General features: G+C 47.8%; 1 protein-coding gene across 1 annotated transcript in view; it reads left to right on the forward strand.

Moving 5' to 3' along the window:
* Window positions 1-17,055, forward strand: part of DOC2B (double C2 domain beta) — a 144,337-nt gene that overhangs the window by 59,386 nt on the left and 67,896 nt on the right. The window contains exon 4 of the mRNA XM_005298150.4: window positions 10,819-10,928. Coding sequence (XP_005298207.1) covers window positions 10,819-10,928 — 110 coding nt within the window. The remainder of the gene's footprint in view (window positions 1-10,818; window positions 10,929-17,055) is intronic.

Genomic DNA, 17,055 nt, shown 5'->3' on the forward strand with positions numbered 1-17,055 from the left:
ACTAGCAGTTGGCTGGGCGTCACATTTAGGTGTGGGGTTGGGCATCTACTTGTAGGTATTCCAAGAGCATTTAGGTGTGTCAGTACCAGGCCTCTGTTCCCAGGGGCCTGCTTCAGTGCCCAGGTGTGAGATTTGGGTGCCCAGGTATGCGTCCTGCTCTGTAACTGTGTTTCTGCACTGGGGGGAGACTGCTTTGCTACGAAAAGTGCTGGGCAGAATTAAAGCTGCTGTGTTTATATTTTGGAGGTGGGAGAAGCAAGCAGAAAAAGTGACCCAAATAGGAACTTGAAGGTGGGGGGAAAAGGGAAGTTGAGCCACTTCCATTACCCTCACCCAACCACCCCGGCATGTCTAAGTGAGATGCTACCTGTGCAGACAGGCAGGGTAACAGTCACACTGCTATGTGGGCTGGCTTGCCCCCCTCTCCATAAAGCAAACCTCTTCCGAATCTTTTGTACAACCGCTGTGGGAGGTGAACCGGAAACCCCCTGGCCTGAACCAAACAAACCAGGATTAGTTATGGGCTAGGGCTTAACAGCAGGGCACCTTTTAGCCGCTGGGTGATGAGTGATGACTGGCAGATTTCCCCGTCTCGTGCTGATCTTGGTTTCCTTGATGAATTAGTAATGTGTTGGCTCACAGCAGGTTAGGGGATGGTGGTGGCACCGTGGAACAACAGCGCCGGCTCTCCAGGACTGGTCTGATGCTTAGCACACCACCCATGTTGTTATCACCCTGCCTTGTCTCTCCTGGTTATTGTGTTCTCTGCAGCTTCTTCCAGGTCTGCAGGAGGAAACGCTGCTATTTGTTGTCTAAGGATGACTGTGCTTCAGGGGGCTAGTGATGTGTCTGTCACCACCTGATATCTCCCTAGCGCCTGAGCCTGGGAAGGGATCACTGGAAACCCAGCTCATTACAAACAGATGCCCCCATCAGTCCTATCCTGCGTGGTTTTTCTTGTTTCCTTTTCTCCTCTCTTCCTGCAGTTGGGAGGGTGCATGTAAAAGCCTCCAGTGCAGCAGCTCTCAAAACGGGAGCCACGGGGCCACGCTGGTGATGCACAGAGCAGGCTGGGCGTGTGGAGCTGGCTCCGCTTTGACTCTGGCTGTTCACTTGCATTCAGAGACGCTTCACAAAGGCGTGGGAAAGATCTGATGTTACTCTGCCACGCAAGCAGCTGCGCAGTGATGTGGGATTGTGGCAGAGAGGCGCGTGGTCTGCACAGTGGAGAATGGGAGACGGTGTGGGGCCAGGCCATTGTGGCTGGCATGCAAGACAACCTCTCTGTTACGGTGCGCGGAGCGTCTGAGGCAACTTGCTCTAGCAGATCAGAGCTCCCAAGGCAAGCCAGCCGAGCGATCACTAAGTAGGTGTCGGAGGTGCCCTAGGAGGAGCCTGACTATGGATGTGGATGGTATAGTGTTTAGTAAGTGCTTGGGAGAGAGGGCACAGCAGTTATTCACTGTATACTGACTCAGATCGGCTGGCTCTTCCCAGGTTTCTGGCAGTACCCATTCCCCTAGGTGAAACAACCAGCCTTTGATCACTGTCCGTCGGACAGTTTCAGGTTTATAATGAAACCCAAGCCTGGATGAGCATTGCCTGCTTTTGAATTTCCTCCTGTAAGCTTTACTCAGGTCCAGGATCACTGCCCAGGGAGAGCCTTGGTTTGTGAGGCATGTTGGAAGAGCCACAGTGCTAAGGGATGGTGTGTGGGAGAAGGGTTCGCACCCTAGGACTTGTTCCAACTCCCATTAAAGTCAAGGGAAGGAGTCTATTGGATTGGGGCTCTCATCACCAGGCATTAGTGCGGAGATGCTGTACGGTATGTTACATACAAAAGCATCAGTTGCATTGCCCTCCGGGTCAGCTGATCGGTGCTGGAATATTGGCCCTGGTAGAGCTGCTGGTCAATCTGTGTGGCTAGAACTTGTCACGTTACTGATAGCAGGTGGGAGGAGGGAACCCCCAGAATGATCCACAAGATCAACAAATAACCTTCTATCTCCCTGGGCCTGGTGAAGCACTAGGAGCCACTTCTCTTGAACCCTCTGCCTGGAGAGTCAAGGACCATTGAGTAACGATGCCTCAGCCCCAGCCTATCTGCATTTCTGGTGCTGCTCGGAAAAACTGGCACAGCACCAGCAACCCTCCCACCATGGGGCCCTCTGCAGATTGCTAGTGAAATGCCAGCCCTTTCCTCCGCTGATGGATAGAAGTACTTGCATGTTTTAATAACCCCTTCAGTCTGCCTCTGAGAAACTAAATAAAGACTGAAATCTTCAGTGAGTGTGTCTGAGAGTGGGCCATCCCTCCCTCTCCCCTTCAGCCCGGTGTTCCTGCTGCACGGTGCTGCATGTGCAAATAGGGGAGAGCAGGCTCAGGCAGGCAGGGGGATATCTCTGCCAATTAACAAGCGGGCAGAGGAGTTTAAGTTTAATCCCAGGTGGTCGTTAACAGCCAGGAGAGCCTCATCCCACAGGCCACTGTTATTGTAAAGCAAATAAAATCTCCACGTCTGGTTTGTCTCCCTGTTGTGCGTGATGCAGTTTTCTGAGTTTTCTATTCTGTTCTCTTGCTCACAGTTAATGCTCTACATGGTGAACCTTTGTGACCTCCTGTAGTGGGTTATTGCAGTGCCCTCCTTCTGGAAGTGCGCTGGGAAGCTTCAGTTAGTGCTGCCAACTTACTTGACTGTGTTTCATTCTTGGGTCCCCAGTTAATTGCTGGGTATGATTCAGGATGTTCTGTTTGATCTACCATATAAAACACTGTGCATTTCGGGTCCTTGGAGGTCCCCTCTCCAGCTGACAGTCCCTCGAGTCACTCCTCTCTGGACACTGGGAGCTGAGCATGTCCTTGCTCCCCTCCCTTGCTCTGACTGAATCCTTACTTTCAGTGGGTGCTGTCAGCCTGTTTACCCTGGGCTTTCCTGAGGAAGTGTGTGGTTCCTTGCCTTGTCGGGGAGATTTTCTGTATCATTAGCTGATGAATGATCACAGAGTTGCTTTTCTTGTATCCACACATAGAATACATGGTTGACGCATTCTCCTATACATTGGAAATGATAAATAACCCCCCGGGGGGTGAGGGGAGCAGAACTTCAGTATCATTGGCCTGTTAGGTGCCTGATGCAAACTAGCAGCCAGAGATCAAAAATATTCCACACACACCAGCTATTTAGCATGCGTTTTCCTCCGTGCTTATTTGGCCATTCTGTCCTAATGCAATTCCTGCCTGCAATTGAGTTACTGTATCTGGCGTCTTTCAAAACACACTGGTAATCGGCCTTAATGAACAGCTTATCTTGTGCCAAGCGAGCCTGGAGACTTACAGCCAGTCCTCCCAATGGCCTGTGGTTCCCAGACATGCCCGGTGCCGTTGATAATGATACTAATAAAATGGAAAACAGAAGGTCTGAACTCTGCCAGGAAGACAAATGGCTGTTAGCGCCGCCTTAAATCTCTCTTGCGAGAAGTATCTCACTTTGAAACTATTTTACAAAGTTGGGAAACATTTAAAGTGAGCAAGGCATTACAATCGAGCTCAGCTGAAGCTGAAAAGATCATTGCTTTTTGCAGTCTTGTTGGGTTTTATTCCTCTCCTCCCCCCATGGAAACACCTCCTGCAAGGCAGTGATTGTTTTCACTTGGGCTTCCTTTCGAAGAGCTAAGCTGCCTCCTGACCTGACAGCCATACTAGTTGATTCACTGATTTTATTTTATGCTGAAAGGGAGCTCTGCTTGAGTGACATGAAATACGATTGGTTTTACAGGGTGTTAGATGTTCATATGAATCAATTCCCCCCCTGTGTTCCAGCTGTGCTTTATGTTACTGTAGGATTGAATCTCTCTCCGAAGGATCAAAGAAAGACCCTTTCACTTACAGGAGTCTCTTGTGTTCTTCCAACCAACTTTCTGTACGATGATGGTAGAATAAACTTCAACAGTGTTGTGCAAATCCAGGTCTCTTCCGTAGACAGACGGAAGGAGCAATACAAAATAGGAGGGGTCAAACACTAGCTAGATGTTCCCATCCTAGAGGGACTAAATCCACATTAATCCAAATGAACCAGGTCTGCCCAAAGCTCTGGGGAGAGACACTGGTGAGTTTTGCACAGATCCCAGCCAGAGTTTGATATGTGTTTTTGGTTGGGGCCTCTAGGCGCTGCTATAATGCACACAAGATTAGAGCCCTGTTGTGCTGGGTGGTGTACAAACATGTATTTCTCTACACGGGAGCTTTCCCCAGTCCTACCAGTTAACTTCAACACCATAACCACTGTAGTTATACCACTCTAGCTCCTTGGGTGGACACTCCAATTCTGGAATAAGAGTGCCTTTTTTCAGCTTAGCTTAAACGGCTTCCAAAGAAACATAAGCTAAACTGGAAGAAGATTCTTCTACACTGGAATAAGAGAGCCCACGTGGGGGAGCTGCACCGGCATAATTAGAAAGGTTTAAATTCACCCTGCTTTACCCCTGTATAGCTTCCCTGTGTAGACAAGCCCTATGAGACCATTCCGGGCCCAAAGAGCTTACGTTCAGATCGACTAGACTAGACTACACAGGTGGGAGGGGAGGGGAAGTGACGTAGCCAGCAAGTCAGTGGGAAAGGCAAGAACCAGAACCCAGGTCTCTTGACTCCTCACCCAGCTCCCTGTCTGTTGGATTTTGCTGCCTCTGGGTTCTGTCTGAATCCTGGGTGAGGTTCTGTGCAGTATAGTCAGCAGTCTCATCCCACGATTGCTTAGGCCTGGTCTACGTAGCAAATTATGTCATCTTAACAAGGGAGATAGTTAAGCCATCCTAACCCCTGGTGTAGACAGCGCTAGGTGGAAGGAAAAAGTCTTCCAGCGACCTAGCTACCGCCTCTCAGGGAGGTGGGTTACCTGTGCCAGGGGAGAACCCCCCCCCCCCCCCCCGGTCAGCGTAGGTAGTGTTTACTCTGCAGCGGCGCAGCTGCAGCCGTGCCCCTGGAATGTTTCAAGTGTAGACAAGCCGTTAGTGTGCACTGAGATTTAGGGACACCTTGTTAATGACACCAGACAACACAAGATTGTATTTGGTTTGTCAGGTTGCTAGGAACCAGAGGGAACCACAGGGTCTGTCTGTCTGTTCAGCGGCATCAGTAAAATATCCCTTTATATATTAATTACAGTAGAGTCCTGTCTATTCTCTGCTGGGAGGGACACTCCAGTTTGGATAGGACACAATAAAGAGAGAATTTTGGTTGTTTTTAACCTATTCATCTACCCCAAGTTTAACGCCAGATTGCTTGATGAGTGTTGGGTGTTTCTAGTCAGGAGACCTTCTTTTAACCCTTGGATAAGATAATTGAAGGGTGATTTTTGCTGTAGTTTCTTTGAAGGGAATGAAAAACTGCTCCAGAATCTGGAATGCCCTTTGTAAAGGAGCAAGTCCGTCTGAGTAGCAAGACTGGCAGTTCTTAAAGCAGGAGAGAGACCCTTCACATTCAGCTAAATGCCCTGCTTACCTCTAACGTGGTGCTTGCAAAACAAAGATGATGAATGTAACAACGCGTCTGAAATACTCCGCAGACAACTTTTACGTATTGATTTCCTCAGAGCTCATTACACTGAGAAATGGCCAGAGTGAGGATTGAACTCTCCCACTTTACACCCAATTACAGTGGAAATTGCTGCTCGCTCAGCCTGTCCTTGTGCCAGGGAATTAATGGAAAAGCCCTACCTGAAATCAGCAGTCCTCTTCTACAGAGTGATGTGTCATTCTCCTCCCCAACAGGGGGAGGAAAAAAAGGTCTACATTGTATTAAGCTCAATCCATCATTATCACTGTGGGGGGAGGAGGAGGCGGCGTCAGGAGAGGGAACACGACCTGTCTTAAAATTGATCGTCCTTTCAGCACAGGGATTCTGCTCTCTTCTTTCGCCCAGAAGGCGTTCTGGGCTCCAAGATGAAAGCCAGTGATGGAATGAAGCTGTTCAGGGAGCACTCATTCGAGCTACGTGAACTCAGCACTGGTGAAAGATGTTGGGTTGGCAGCCTGGAGATGAGGCCCCTTCTCTCTAGCTCCTGAGGATGATTAAAATGGTGGGGAGTGGTGCTGCAAGGTGCCCCGCACTTCTGCTGCCCCACCAGTGGGGAGGAAAGTGGCTTGGCCAGTTAGGTCAAAGGGAATCTTTCCATTGACCTCAGCAAGTTCTGGTTCAGGCCCCCATTGAGTACTTAGCCCCTCTCCATGGAGATTGTCAGCTTGTGCAGGTTGGGATGTGCAGCATCTGTGACGTGGCCTGAGACCCACCAAAAAAAGAACAGGAGTACTTGTGGCACCTTAGAGACTAACAAATTTATTTGAGCATAAGACCCACCAGACTCATTTCCTGCAGGCCCCTGGCTGGAACATCTTTCAGCTCAAGTTTAAAGCAGGTTGTGGAAAGGACCATGAAGGGTGGGGATAGGTGGGAAAATTTGCCATCCAGTATTCCTCTGAAAGAGCCTCTTTCACTCCCAAATGGGCTGTTCGCAAAGGTAATACATTTCCCCTAGAGTAAGGGATGAAGCCGTCTTCCTCCCTTGTTTGGAAAGCGCTGGCGTTTCTTTCATTTGTGGAGATGATGGGGCACAGTTGTCACACCAGTTCTCTGCTGCTGTGGTTGCATGAGCCCGACCTGGGAACGTATTAGTAAACATCATTCCAGCTAGAAGCTGGAATTGCAGTGCTGCTACGCCTCGCTTTGTGCTGCCAGCAGAGGGGTACAACTGATGCCCAGTCAAGTAGGCTGTGCTATGTGAGAGATGTGGGGGATGAGGTGTGTGGCTTTCTTCCTAAACCTTGGGAGGGCATGAGTTTATGTCCTGATGCATGAGGTTTGGTTACGCCATTTTACATCCAGCAGCAGTATTTGTCTCTGTGATCCCCACTGGCTGACTACATGCTGGGCAAGTATTGCCTTGTATTTGTTTGAATTTACATTCTGTTCATTCACTGACATCCCCCTTCTCCCGTGCCTCCCCCCAAAAAGCCTCTTTAGCCGACAGACCCAAAAGCTCTAGCTTTTTTTCCAGGGTCTCTCTGTACTCACAGGCTACTGCTTGGCTTTCTTGCTTTTGCATCTGCCTCTCTCTCGGGGTCTGTCTGTTCTCAGTTTCTGTGTGTTCTGCCTTCCTTCACACCCGCTTGGTCACAGTGCCCATGCGGTGCTGGTTTCTGGGCAGAATCTGTTGGGCCTTGTTTTAGGTGTTGCCCCCTAAGTGTTTCTTACAAACTATCTTAAGCGAAGGGTGAGTTCACACATCAGTTGGAAGAAGCCCATAACAAGGTTTCACCCAGCTCTGAACATTTTCTCTGGTGTTGTCTTTCGTTATTTGTTCCTGTTACTTTGTAAATTAAAAAATAAAAATAAAATACAAGGCTTAATTTATACCATCCTACAGCTTGATAATGCCTCTACTTTTCCTGTCTTCTGCTTTTATTTGCTGCAGCAGCATTTCGCATCAGCCTTTGCTTTGGCCGTGTCCAGCTTTGCCAGGAGTGTGATGTGATATCTAAAATAAAGAGCAACGGAAGTAACTAGTCCATTAGTTCAGATAGCATTGTTTAAATCAGGCTTTGTTTGGCCAGTGCTGCATTGCTGCGTATTCTGGGCAGCTGAGGGCCTGCACCCAATTTATTCCTGCTCTGTATTTTCCTACCATAGCTAGAAATTGTTTAAAGTGACATGGATTATGTATCCAGTTCCTTAATGCTTTATAGTTTTATTGCCCGTCTTCATCGCATTTTTGTTTTATTCCGCTGGATATTCTTCCTAACCAGTCCATCTACTGTTCCCAATGGTTACACAATGGCAGCATAGGTATTTTCTTTTGGTTACCCTGGTATTGTCAATTCCAAGTGTTCAAAAATTACAAGTCAGCTCCTCCTTTCCCCCCAATATCATGAGATTTTTTTTTTTTAAATGTTGGGCTTTGGGGCGGATTTTCCCTCCTACATTTTCAAGCTTTTCTATGCAACCAGAAGGGCTAGAAAGTTACACGGGGGAAAAAACAAACAAACTGAAGTTCTAACATGATCACCTGACTCCAGGAGCTGGGGCTTTGAGAAAAGCACCAACTATCATAAGAGTTTTGAAACAATCGTCTGAGTTGGCAAGACTGCCCTGAAAGAGCAATTATAAGAGATAATTGACAAGTCTCACTTTAAGATGATTTAAAAGGACTTTAGAGCTGGGGAAAGATGGAGGGTTGACAGTCCTAGAGCATGAAGTCCCCTCTCTGGTCCTGATTCTAAGCAAGTGTGTTTGCTTTTAAAAAGATGCTGAGGTTCATCTTGTTACAGCATATGCACAAATCCCACTGAAGCCAATGGGGCTCAATCATTTGCTTGCAGTTAGGTATGGACTTAAGGACAATGCTGGATCAGGGTCTTTCTCCACAGAGCAGGTACAGCATGGTACCCCGGCTTGTTCTGTAAAGGACTGCCATAACTTAGCAAAGCCTATGGAAAGAGTCCCGATCCAGGATGACGCTGGCCCTTTAAGAGGGAGCAGGGCCAGTGCCCCTGTGCTGCATCAGCTGACCCGAATTAGGCTTTAAAAGGGGACGCCTGGGGTGTGTGGGGAGAGACCTATTAATGAGAGAGATCCAGTGAGTCAGAGTTAGGAAGCTATAGGCATAGGAGCATCAGGGCTGCGAGAGCCCCGGGAGGGGAGACAGTGGGAGCCATCCTTGGGTATGTAGCCCACAGGGAGCTGAAGAGCTGAATTTGTTTTGTTTAGGTGGGGACAGTAGAACTGCCTAAGAGAGACTGTGGGTGTGGTAGTGGCCCCTTTGGGAAGAAGCCCTTGTTACTGTCCTGTTCACACACTGCAATGGGCTTTGGATCAGACCCGTAGTTAGGAGATAGGTGTCGTCTCCATTGCCTTTCTGTCCTGGACACCACTACTGAAAGTGCCGGTATTCGAGCCGGTGGTTCGTGATGTGGCTTTTCTCTGTTCTCCAACTTATGACCTGTAAATGTCCTGCTGGTCAGCAGAATTGGCCAGAAGCCCGTGCAGGGAAAAAGAAGCCTCTTGTTGTTTCATTGTGGTGGTGTGGGGCTACTAAATACAGATTTTCCACCATCAAGATTTGGACTCGGACACTTAATTTTGGCCTCTACATTGGTAGCCCCTGGGTTTTTCAAACTCTGGAGCAAACTGAATGATCTGGGAACCTTTTCATCAAGAGGTTCAGCCAAGGGGTATGAAAATGAATTCCTCACGAGCCTGTTTTCTGGCAAAGCTCCGTAGGACTTGTATGCTGACAAGAGACCCTTAAGCCTGTGCTTTGACTCATCTCATAGGCAGAAAGCAGCTGGGATGCTCTGGTGATCTCCACTGGGAGTGGAACACATTCCCAGTTAGCTTCCTAGCGCCTGTTCTAGGCTAACATTTAGGTATTGGGTAACTGTGCTCTAGGATGCAGCCAGCACTCGTAACAGGTGGAGCAGACTTCCCACGAGGCCTTGCAACGAATGAGCAATGATTTAATAATGTGCACTGAGAGAAGAACAAAAAAAGGAAAATAAATCCATCCAAACAATGGCTCTTGGAAGCATCTCAATAATGCACTAATAAAATATACTCATTGGGATGGTTACTTATTTTCAGAAATGGATCTGATGTACTGGCACAGCAGTGTGTTTTTTAGTGACACTCCATTATGGTGCCAATGCTTTTTGGAAAAGGCCCTGTGCCGTTTTAGAATTTCATTATAGTATCCTGCTGCACGAGGTGTCGTCCCTGGTTTGACACTGTTGCGCAGGAGTTAGACTGAGGGTTTCTAGCTGTTACAGCCTTGTCTGTGCTAGAAAATTGGACCACTAGCATTGGAACTGGTGGGTTAGCATCGCTGTCTGCATAGCCATGCTGCTTTGGGTCTATTGTGTTTTTCCCATTGCCCACATTAGTCCTGTGTGCCTTTTTTTTGCTGTCACAATGTCCCTTGTGTTCCTAGGCTGTGCTTTCCAGCGCAGCTTCTTGAAAGCAGTGCGCTAAGTGTAGCGAGTCGGTCAGGCCTGCGAGGAGTTGCTGTGAACCCTTCTCCAGCTGGTCCCAAAGGGGCTGTGTTACACTTGGGGACTCTGGGACTTGGTAGAACACCAACACTGTCCCTCACAAGCTCCCACGCCGAGCCTTGACATGTGTCTCTAGTTTCCTCTTGCCTTGTTAGGGTGGTAATTGCCCTCTGCTATGGCGCTGTGCCATGTCCCTCCGGTACAACTGTTGTGACCTGGGGTTAAAAACAAGCTGCCACATCTAATTAAACGTGCATCCAGGAAACGGTTCTGGGTCTGCCAGGAACTGTAGCTGCACTAAACACAGGGATGCAAATAAACATCCAGACCAGCAAACTTTTTTTTTTTTTTTTTAAATAAGCTTGAGTTGATTCTACCCTATTCTCCCCTCCCTCCCCCTATATAAATGAAGTCCCTGGTCTCCTACTGCTCTTTTCCAAGCTGCCCATGATCTTGCTGCTTATTGTACAGGGTGTTGGATGGATAATTGGATTGCTCTATAAATGACCCACAAGGCCACAGCCTTTGTGCACCTCCAGTTACCTGCCGCACCAGCCTGGGGGATTTTTGCTATCCCGTGTGGGGGGATCAGCAGGGTGGTGCAAAGTTGCTAGATGAGTATTGGAACTGAGGGCCAAAGGAGATCTGCTCGAGTATGTTGCTTCATCATTTCATGGCCTGTGTTTAGTTTCCCAAGTGTTTATTCATCATCTGCATCCTGTAACTAAGGCAGTTACCTGGGGCAGGCTACCTAACCAGGTGTATTATTTGCTTTTTGCAGGCGAATAAGCTAAGAACAAAAACTTTGCGGAACACTCTGAATCCCACCTGGAATGAAACCCTCACTTACTATGGCATCACGGACGAGGATATGATTCGCAAGACGCTAAGGTAAGTGTAACCCTGGGGACATCTCGTGGAGATGCAGGTGGAGCGGGTCATATGTCTCGTTATTTGGAAAGAAAGCTTTCTTTGTACTCGATCTATGTGTGGGAAGGGATCGAATGCATATTGTAGTGATGCGTTGAGAGGGGAAGCCAGTGAAATCCCCACTCCATACTCTTGCTGTCACCAATCTGCACTGGTGTGAATAGCCAGCCAAAAAATCAGGCCCATTGTATTTCAGCTAAATCTGAGCACCTTCAGTCAGCCACATACCGCATTGCACCAAGGTGCCCACCAGTTGAGAAAAGATGTGACATGTTCATCGAGATTACCGGGCACCCAGCTTCAGTGGCCTAAAATCTTCACTACTAGCAGCCGTGGCTGGGATGCTCAAAAGAGCTCAAGGGAGTTAAGTGCCCAGCTCTCATTGAAATTGATTGGAAGCCAGACATCTTACCTTCTTCAGACCTCTTTGAAAGTGCCAGCCCATGTAGCTAGCAGATCTTTCAGGCTATGCCAGGCCTGGGATGTGTTTATAATGGAATATCAATAATTAGGGTACAACACAGAAGGCTCCCTTTGGCTGGTGTCAAGCTGTCACCTGTGCATGTGCTGTTCAGACTGCAATCCTGATAGGACATTTATAGCTCCTTCTCTCCAGCAGATCGAGAGATAATTATTATTTCCTAAGGCCCCTCATTTGCACACTCCTCCTGCAGGGATCAATCACAGCCCTTCGGTGACAGACATTTGATTTATAAGCTGCCTGGATTTGAATAGCTGGTGAAGAGCCCTATAGCATTTCATCATTACAAGCTTCGTAATTTATCAACTTGGGGTCTGATCTGCAATTTTTTTAACCTTATAATTCCCAAAGCTGCTAAACTTACCTTATTTATTTATTGCTTCTTGCTGAGTTGCAGATCTTTATTTGAAGATGAGTTTTGGAGGAGGGCATAAATGCATTTGTAAATTGCTGTAAAACTAAACGGAACTTGGTTTAACTTGGCAAAAATATGAGGAATCTGATCTCTTGCAATCAGAGCGGTGTCCTGCCAGGTCAGGGCTTGGATGGGACAAAACCTGCAGGGTGTGCTGCAGGGAGTGGTGGCAGGGCGTTCAGTAGACGCTGTTCCTTTTTCTGAACCTTGCATGGCACTGGCAGTGCGGAAATGCTGCCTTTCCGATGGGATGCAACACCGAAGTCCCTTTAGCCACACACAGATGTTTGTCACAAAGTCTTGGCTAACTTCCAGTTTGGGATAACTCCCTGCTACCTAACTACATCCCCTCACTTCAACTGGCTCTGCTTAACTGGGACCCACTCATTTAACCCTTGCTCTTGCTATTAGGGCATGATCTAAAGGCAATTGAATTTAATGGAGAGACTTCTATTAACTTTTAGCTCTGGCCTTTTAAACCATTGCTGTGCTCAATCCCAGTGGTGGGGTATTGAATCCTTATGTATATGATCTGTAAATCTCTTTGATCTAGCTCCGTGTAGAAGGAAATCAGTGTAATATATACTATGCAAAATCCTTCTTTATTTTATTGCATCTAGGATTGACAGCTTTCTAGCTCCATGGCTGAAACCTGAACGTCTTTACTTAAAGTATATGCTGTGAATTTATTTTTTCATGGAAGCAATGAAAACATATCACTGTAACAAAGTTAATACTAGTAGGTGAATTTGGATTCTGAGCTCGCCTGTCATCCATAACTCACATACTGATGAGAAATTTATCTCTCTGGATTATTATTTCACATGGAAAATATTAGTCATGCTGAAAGTGCTGTGGGCTTCTCAGGCTGGAAAGCCTGTGTTTTATTATTTTTTTTCCCTCTATGCCTTTGAAGTTTTCAGCTAGTTCGAGTGTGAAAATCGGTTTATAGAAAGATGCCTGGCTGAGTTGTTTTGAAAAAGTGTTTTGGATCCAGACCACCTTTCCATCAGCTCTCTTAATTGTTTCTTGCTGAGGAAATGCCATCTGGCCAGCCCCACTGGGGTGGCGTGTTCATCTCTTGGGACCAGACAGGTGCAGTGTAGGAATGGAACCTCCGTGTTTGAAAGTTTTTAATCTCTCCGTTCTCCTCCTGGTGGAATTATAATTCCTAGTACATCCCTGATCTTGGGATCTGACACAGCTGTCATCTTCCTCGTCAGCTGGTGGTGTGTTCGTACAGCCTCTAGCACAAGGGAATACTGGTCTGTGACAGGCGCTCCTATGCACTATGGCAATACAACTAATTATTAGTAATAATAACTGGCAGAGAGGATTATCTTCCTCTTTCCTCCATTCCCCGGCTTACCTGCGCAGGGGTCAAGAGCCCCAACTTTCACCTGTGAGAACGGGCTTTGTTACAGCTTCCTGCTGCCTCAAGGTGTGTTCTCCCTTCCAGGAGTCTGGAAGCCGGGACGCTATAGAGAATTTGAACCACAGAGGTGGGCTGCTTTGGGGAAAGACGTTAATAAAATGTGGGGGGTGGCACCATTTCGGTCTGATGGCAGTCCCAGTGGCTAGAGCATTGGAGTGGGGCACTGGAGACCTGGGTTCTGCCACTGGCTCACAGTTGGACCTTGGGCAAGTCACTTTCCCTCTCTCGGTTCCCCCATCTGTAATGAAGATAATATTTACTAAAGTACTTTTGAGATCTACAGATTACAAAGTGCTGTGTAAGAGCCATGTGTATATTGCGATTTTCCTACATTACATCCCATCTCAGCACGTAATTTGCTGCCCCAGGTGATACCATATGCTCTATCACCCCCACATCCTCCATTCAGTGGTAGCCTCCTTCTGATGCTTTGGAGCACAATTAGAATCACTGGAGAGTACAACTGGGTGTGCAAACCCCTCTCTGAATTCCTTCCCAATCCCTAAGGTGGTCAGCTGAACCCCTTAATCATGAGGTTTTGTTGCCCTGCCGGAACATGTGCAACCTCACATGCTGTTGGTTATTAAATTATCCAGCATTGGTAAGTCCAAATACATGATCTAACTATGACTTCCAGCAGCAGTGAGTTCCTCAGGCTTCTGAGCATGCATAAAGCAATGGTCTCCAAACTGTGGGGCGTGTCCCCTAGGGGTGTGTGGAGGAATGTCTAGAGCATGGTGGGGCCCGGGCCAGTGCCCGTGGGAGTTGGGGACGGTGCACCCTGGCCAGCCCTGCTCTGCCCCCAGCTCCGCTCCAGCCCCGGCAGCAACTCCAGCTCCTGGCCCAGGGGGGCACGGACACATTACATTATTGGTAAGGGTAGGCACCAGAGGAAAAGTTTGGGTACCACTGGCATAAAGGGCTGACAAGAGCTATCTTGATACTTATAACTAAGGCTGCGATTCTGTAACTTCTGCAGCGCTGGTGCGGCTGACCCCAGAGCTGCCCAAGCAGCGGCTGGTCCTGGAGGTGGTCGGGAAAGCGGTCCCCGGGGGCCTTGGGGAAGCAGGCCGCTGTGGGCAGTCAGTTCCCACCACTGGCGCAGGGGTCCACAGAGCAGCAGAGCCCCAGGGCCAGAGATTTAGTCATCATGGGTATTTATAATAAAAGCCATGGACAGGTCACAGCGAAAAAATAAAAATTCACGGCCCCTGACCTGGCCATGGGTATTTTTAGTAAAAGTCATGACTATATCTTAGCCTTACTTATAACCACACCAATGAAATGGCAAAGAGAGACAAAAGGAAATGACATGAGGAAGCAGAGGAGTGTCAGTGACTGGGGAGATGAGAAATCTGGACCCCATGTAACAGCCTGAGAGGAGCAGAGCTGGGGTCTTGGTCTGTCACCTTCTCGTTGCTTAGGAGATTCTGGACCACGTCTGGGTCAGAGTCCCGGTGTCTGGCTGATGAGATACCAAAAGCGATCTTTGGTTTGTTTTTGTTCATTTATTTTACCACCACTTTGGTGCCTGTTTAACAGGAATCAATCCTGGGAAACACACCAACACACACAGCACAAAGATTTTTTTGTTTTTCCTCTCCTTCCCTGGGCAAAATTTGACATTTCTCCCTCTCCGTAACATCTCCGACTCTAGCCTATGGCGCCAAACGTCTAATGTCACTTGATCGCACCCTGCCTACACTATGTAATAACAACTACAGTCTTAGCTAGCTGACTGGGAGACTAGTAACACCTCTTAGACAGCAAACCAGACCCTGTGGGGATGTGGTCAAGCAGCTGAGACCCCTCTTAGTACCATCCGGGCCAGGACCCTAGATAGGAATCGCACCCCGCTGTTGTATATGGAGAAGAGAAGTCTCATGTCCCCCAGCACATCCATGCAACATAGCTCAGGATTTGAGCCTCTTGAGCCTGATTCCGATCCCCCGTATGCTGGTACAAATCGGGAGTAACACTGTAGAAGTCAGGGAGTCACGCAGGCGTCAGCGAGAGGAGAATCAGTTGTCTTGTTCATGCATGTGCCAGAGAAGGATTGTACCTTCAGGCTTGCCAGACATACCACTATACCCATTTGTATATGTGTGCGCATACATGTAACGGTATGGCTAAGAGATTTGGGCACCAAATCCAATTAAAATTACTGGGAATTGAGTTTCCAAATCCCCTAAGCAGCTGTAAAAACCCCTGCATTATCACTCTTGATAGGAAACATACCTGTTCCAGATGTGAGTGTTCTAACGACAGGCGAAATAAAAATGTCCCCCTCTCCATCGGCACCTTTAAAAAAATAACTGAATTATTTGCAGCTCCTAAGACGGGAAGTAGCCAGGGTGCTTTGGAAGGTAGGTGAAGGTCACCACTATCCCACCCCATTTACAGTCTCCATTATTAATAGGTATTAATATTAACAACACTTAACACCCATACATCACCAAAGTGCTTTATAAGCATTAATAATAATAGTAAATCATTATCGTCTGTCTTCTGGCCAAGGCCCAGAGAGATTGGTTTCAAGCTTGTTCCCAGAGCTGGACGAAAAGGGGGAATGTTTGGAAATGTCAAAGCGTTTTGTTTTGACACTTTCTAACCAAGCCATTTCAGTATTTAATCTCAAATCAACATTTTGGTTTTGGAAAGGTCAATTCGAAACAGTTTGTTCAACCCAAACGACATTTTTCCTGTTTTTAATTTCAGTGAGAAAAAGTGGGGGAGGGTGGGGAACAGTTTTAGAAATTAATTTTTTCCAGGTTTTTCAGTTTGAACTCAGTTATTCTCAGCTCAAATTGTTAGCTCGAGTGTTTTTGCTTTAAAAAAAAATGGCGCTTTTTGTTAACTGTAAGTCCTATAACTGAGTAAGTGTCAAGTCAAGGGTCCTGGATGCTGAAGTCCTTTTGTTTATCCCTAGAATAGGTACAAGGAAGGGCTGTTTGAGTTTCCTCATTTGTCCTCATGGCAGGACCATTTCTAAGGGCTTCGCTACACTTGTGAGTTACAGCACATTAAAGGAGCTCCAGGCACACTAGCTCACTACCTGTCCACACTGGCAAGGCATGTAGAGCACTCAGACTCCACGGCTACAGCGCTGCTGGTACCCACCTCGGCGAGTGGAATAACGTTTGCTGCGCCCCTGCTGGAGCGCCCCGATGTCCAGGTGAACGAGGTGTTGCATTACTGCGCTCTGATCAGCCTCCGGAAACGTCCCATAATCCCCTTCAGTCAAGTGGCCACTCTTGTCATTGTTTAGGATATGCCCTTGGAAAGCTCCGTTTGACAGCCGGCTGTTTATCTGCTCCAAGACAAAGCAACCGTTACTGTGGAATGCTGCGTGTGAGAGAGAAGGGCGGGGGGGGGGGGCAAGATCTGCTGCTGTCTGAATTTACAAGACAGCATGCTGACATGCTCTCAGCCCCCAAAAACCCACTCTCTCCCCCCTCACATACACACAATACACTCCCTGTCACACCCCACCCCACCCCCATTTGAAAAGTATGTTGCAGCCACTTGCATGCTGGGATAGCTACCACAATGCACTGCTCTCTGTGGCCGTTGCAAGAGCTGCTAATGTGGCCAGGCCAGCGTGCTGTCAGCTGTCAGTGTGGACAGACTACAGCGCTGTCCCTACTGCACTCTACGAAGGCTGGTTTAACTCAAAGCGCTCTACATCTGCAAGTGTAGCCATGCCCTTAGTGTGAGAGGAGAGCTCCTTCTTCAAAGAGGCCAAGGATTGCATGGT

This window comes from Chrysemys picta, chromosome 19 (assembly GCF_011386835.1).
Source record: "Chrysemys picta bellii isolate R12L10 chromosome 19, ASM1138683v2, whole genome shotgun sequence".
In the NCBI taxonomy this organism is placed as follows: Eukaryota; Metazoa; Chordata; order Testudines; family Emydidae; genus Chrysemys; species Chrysemys picta.